Genomic DNA, 4,853 nt, shown 5'->3' with positions numbered 1-4,853 from the left:
TTTTGTTTTTGTTTTTGTTTTACTGTGACTATTTGTTTGGTCATTTTTTTTTTTTTTTTTTTGTCGCCGTTAGATTAGCGGTGGGAGGCCCATGGCATCTACGTTCTGGAACCACGTGCGGCAAAAAAAATACTGTCAAGTAAGCGAGAAAACGCAAGCGTCCTGAAGGAGTGAAAGGAATAAATAAATAAATATTCAAATAGCAACAACAGCGCGTTTTTTTCTTCTTTTCTTTGTGGCTGCTTGCTGCGCTTCTACCCACTGCTCTCTCTCCTGCAGTACACGGCTGAGGACCTTTTTTACCCCTTCTCCCTCAAGTGTGTGCCCGCCTTCCGTTTTTTTTTTTTTTCCTTTTCAATGATGATGTTCTCTCAGCGCGTAGGTCTCTGCCCCTGGCAATGCGCTGGTGGGGTGCATATTCTCTTCAGTGCCTCTGCGCATGCCTTTTGAGTGTTTCCAAGTGGGCGGTGAACGTGTCACCCCCACCCACCGCTTCCGCCTTCTCACCGTCGTCGTCAGCGCTGAAGCCACAAAAGTTGAAAAACAAGACGAGCAGTACAAAGACGGTGGCGCAGGAGGTCTCACGTGCGCCACGCACTAGGCTCGATATGCCTGCGGCATACTCATCCTTCCGTAGCATCGTCCCCATTGATGTTGTTAGGGAGCAGTACGACTACTTAAATCCCGGTGAGCGGGCCGCGCAGGCGTTGGTGCGCGTTGCGGGACGCGTCACGAGCCTGCGGGACATGGGCAAAATACTGTTTCTCACAATTAGTTCGAACGCAAGGGAGCTGCAGGTGGTGGGGCAGGTAGGCGAGCACTTCACACATGAAGAGTTGAAGAAGCTGAAGGTAGTGTTGTGGGTTGGCGACATCATTGGGGTTGAGGGCGTTCCATGCCGCATGCAGCGGGGCGAACTCTCCGTGGCCGCCTCCCGCATTGTTGTGTTGAGTCCCTACGTTTGCACTGACCAGGTGGTCTGCCCCAACCTGCGCGGTTTCGCCGTGATGCAGGACAACGATGTGAAGTATCGCTACCGGTTTGTGGACATGATGACCAACCCATGCGTCATTTCGACAATTAAGAAGCGGCACGTGATGTTGCAGGCGCTGCGCGAGTACCTGAACGAGCGCAACTTTGTGGAGGTGGAGACTCCGGTGCTGCACACGGTGGCCTCTGGCGCGAACGCCAAGCCGTTTGTGACACACCACAATGCGATTGCGACGGATTTGTTTCTGCGTGTCGCTCCGGAGCTGCACCTGAAGCAGTGCATCGTTGGAGGAATGGAGCGCGTCTACGAGATTGGAAAAGTTTTTCGCAACGAGGATGCCGACCGAACACATAACCCTGAGTTCACAAGCTGCGAGTTTTACGCCGCGTATCACACGTACGAGGATCTCATGCCTATGACTGAGGATATTTTTCGTCGCCTGGCGACGCGGGCTAACGGGACGACTGTGGTGCAACTTCCCCTTGACAGCGCCCATGACGGACCTGTCGTCGAAGTGGATTTGAGTAAACCCTTCCGACGTGTGAGCGTCTACGATGAGGTGCAGCGCGTGTCTGGGGTGGAGCTCCCGCCTCCAAGCGAACTGAATACGCCCAAAGGCATTGCATATATGTCCGTTCTCATGCTGCGCTACAACATTTCTTTTCCGCCTGTACGAACAGCCGCCAAGTTGTTTGACAAACTTATTGACTTTTTTATTACCGATCGCATTGTGGAGCCGACGTTTGTGATGGATCACCCGCTGTTTATGAGCCCCCTCGCAAAGGAGCACGCATCACGGCCTGGACTGGCAGAGCGCTTTGAGCTGTTTATTAACGGGATGGAGTACTGCAACGCCTACAGCGAGCTTAACGACCCACAGGAGCAGTGTCAGCGTTTTCAACAACAGTTAGTGGATCGGCAAAGGGGAGACGAGGAGGCCATGACGCTGGACGAGACATTTCTGAAGTCGTTGCAGGTCGGCCTTCCTCCGACTGCGGGATGGGGCATGGGAATCGATCGTACTTTGATGCTGCTTACAAATTCTAGCACCATCCGTGATGGCATCATCTTCCCGCTACTACGTGAAGACGTCAGTTCCCATGATTCCAAGCGGCGTCACAAAACAGCCTCGTTTTTTGAGTTCAACAAGCAGATGACACTCTTTTGTCTTAGCGGCCTGGAACAGGAGTTGAAGCGAAGTGGTCTGTCGGAGGACGCTTGCGCCCATCTCCGTGAACTACGAAAAACCATCGTGGAGTTGGGGCAGCGCAGCGGGACAGAAGGTCTTCCCATGACAAGGGGTCGCTTGCCCGAGTGGCGACTAACATTAATGTTGGCAGTTATTCGTTTTATGTGTGGCGCACATCGGCGGTGATGCTCTCCTTCCTTAGGGGGTGGTGAGGGTGCGCTCCTTTTTGTTTTTGTATGTTCTTGGTGAGTCGTGCAGAGGTGAGGCAGAGCGGCATTTGTGTGTTTGGAGGGAAGGCGAGGGGAGGCTGCCGTCAGCCCCTTCTTTTTTCCCTCTTTGGTGTTGCTGCGGGTCCTTGAATTGGACTGTGACTGCTACTACGGGGCGTTGCGGTGGTAATGACGTACGAGCGAAATCATCTCCTGCGGGGAGTGCGCCTTGCTTATTGTTGGCGTTGCTTATTTTTTTTTTTTTTCTACACTTCCTTTATATAAATATATATATATATGAGGCCTGTGCCCTTTGCCGACGTTAGGTGGCAATCGGCGGAGAGAATACGTGAAGGGGGAATCTAAACAAAAGAACATTAAGTAATCATGCACGAGAGTCGCCAGGCTGACGCCTACGAGCAGATCAAATGGGACGGCTGGGGTTTTAAGGACGTCGCATTAAGATACGACGTGGAGAAAAACCTTGTCTTTCACTTGAACGGGAAACCCATGCCGGGTCTCATAAAGTTCATTCAGCGGGAGATTTGGCATACGACTGAGGATGCAAAACTGGTGAAGTCACCGGGTATTTCAATGGAGGAGGCTCTCAAGCGACTTCCCAAGCAGTGTATTAACGAAGCATTTCTTGAGGAGTTGCGGCAAACGCTCGTGAAGGACCAGGTTCGCCTGGACGGCGAAAGTCGTCTCACACACATATTCGGCAAGAACTACCGGGATCTCTGGCGTGCCCGAAATGGGATGCTTGATCGTGCACCCGACGCAATTTGCTTCCCCAACAATCACAAGGATTGTGCGAAGATTATGGAGCTGGCTCAGAAGCATAATGTGGTTATTGTTCCTTTTGGAGGTGGCACAAATGTTACGGGTGGTGTTGAGCCAACACCTTTTGAGACAAAACGCATGATTGTTTCGGTTGACATGCGTCGAATGGGACGCATGCTATCTATCGATAAGGAGTCCGGGCTAGCTGTATTTGAGGCAGGTGTTCTGGGCCCTGACATGGATGAGCAGCTCCGACCTCATGGCTTCATGTTTGGTCATGACCCTGACAGCTACACTCACTCCACTCTTGGCGGGTGGGTTGGTGCACGCGGGAGTGGTGCCATGTCGAATAAGTACGGCGATATAGAGAACATGGTTCTCGCAATGAAGGTGGCAACTCCAATTGGCGTCGTGGAAACTCCTGTGACTTCTCGACCCTGCGGGGTAGATCTCAATGCCATGTTTACTGGCTCAGAGGGTGCGTTCGGAATTATCACGGAGCTCACAGTTAAGATTGAGCCCATTCCTGAAGTGAGGCATTACGAGGGATGGATGTTCCCCTCCTTTGAAGCTGCCTTCTCCGCTTTTCACACATGCACGCGAAAGGGGGTTCATCCGTGCACAATGCGCTTGTACGACGAGGACGACACACGTCTTAGCGTTGCCGCGAGTACAGACACTAGTCTGATTGGCCCGCTTATTAGCAGGGCTCTGAAGAAATACCTGAGCGTAATAAAGCAATGGGATCTCACGAAACTTTCCCTGGTTATTATTGGCTTTGAGGGAACCAAGTTTCAGACAGGCTGCCAACGAAGGGAGTTGTCAGGTATCTTTAAAGCGTTTGGTGCAGTTTGTGTCGGCTCGAGCCCGGGGAAGTCTTGGATGGAAAAAAAATATGACCTGCCTTATCTTCGTGACTTGGCTCTCTCACACTCCCTTTGGGCAGATGTGTTTGAGACCAGTGTTTTGTATTCGGATGCCATTTCCTGCTGGCGCGCCGTGAAGGAGGCGTTTAAGAGCGTCATGAAGGAAAGTGGAAGGAACGGTTGGATTGGGTGCCACACCGCCCACCAGTACCGCTTTGGATGCTGCCTCTACTTCACTTTTGCTGGTGAGCAGCACGACGAAAACGACATGAAACACTTTTTAAAAATCAAGCAGCGCGCCATGGAGGCCATGCTCCACCACACAGGGAACCTCTCCCATCACCACGGGATCGGCTACGAACACGTTCCGTGGATGCAGCAGTATAACGGCAGGATTGGCTTGGAAGCGATTATGCGATTTAAGAAATCACTTGACCCCAAGAACATCTGCAACCCCGGAAAGCTTCTCCCGTCTCCGCCGGCGGAAGGTGAGAGGTTGGAGGCAGTCGAGGCTCGCCAGCGCCGTGAGATGATGTTTGACAAGATGGGGGTCCCGGGCGCGGTTCAGGCGCACCTGTGAGGCAGTTTTTTATTATTTTTCTTTATTGCTGAATGATATTTCCGTGGCCTGCTGCTTTGGCGACTAAAAGGTCAGGATAATAAGCAAACACAAACACAAACAAAAAAAAAACGAGAAAATCAAAAACGGCAACATTTTTTTATTATTATTTTTAAATCATGAAATATAGAGAGGTTTATGCGTCTGATGATAACGGTGGTGCTGAGGGGGAGAGAGAGAGAGAGAGAGAGAGTGA

General features: G+C 51.5%; 2 protein-coding genes across 2 annotated transcripts, besides 6 other annotated features; both read left to right on the top strand.

Moving 5' to 3' along the window:
• Nucleotides 1–21: part of a microsatellite that runs on past the window's edge.
• Nucleotides 22–43: 22 nt separating this feature from the next.
• Nucleotides 44–62: a microsatellite.
• A 116-nt stretch (nt 63–178) lies between these two features.
• Nucleotides 179–202: a microsatellite.
• A 196-nt stretch (nt 203–398) lies between these two features.
• On the top strand, nt 399–2,366 carry TraAM80_07321 (putative lysyl-tRNA synthetase; the record flags this gene model as incomplete). Its single annotated transcript, XM_029384118.1, has 1 exon — nt 399–2,366. One exon carries the CDS (start codon nt 399–401, stop codon nt 2,364–2,366), a length of 1,968 nt encoding a protein of 655 aa, XP_029236043.1.
• A 301-nt stretch (nt 2,367–2,667) lies between these two features.
• Nucleotides 2,668–2,688: a microsatellite.
• An 88-nt stretch (nt 2,689–2,776) lies between these two features.
• TraAM80_07320 (alkyldihydroxyacetonephosphate synthase) lies at nt 2,777–4,618 on the top strand (the record flags this gene model as incomplete). Its single annotated transcript, XM_029384117.1, has 1 exon — nt 2,777–4,618. The coding sequence occupies one exon, from the start codon at nt 2,777–2,779 to the stop codon at nt 4,616–4,618; it is 1,842 nt and encodes a 613-aa protein (XP_029236042.1).
• An 85-nt stretch (nt 4,619–4,703) lies between these two features.
• Nucleotides 4,704–4,745: a microsatellite.
• A 76-nt stretch (nt 4,746–4,821) lies between these two features.
• Nucleotides 4,822–4,853: a microsatellite.

Source organism: Trypanosoma rangeli, assembly GCF_003719475.1.
Source record: "Trypanosoma rangeli strain AM80 chromosome Unknown Tra_15.4_contig_00299, whole genome shotgun sequence".
Lineage (NCBI taxonomy): Eukaryota > Euglenozoa > Kinetoplastea > Trypanosomatida > Trypanosomatidae > Trypanosoma > Trypanosoma rangeli.
Note: the sequence above shows the minus strand (reverse complement) of the source record. Positions and strands in the feature narration are given on the sequence as shown.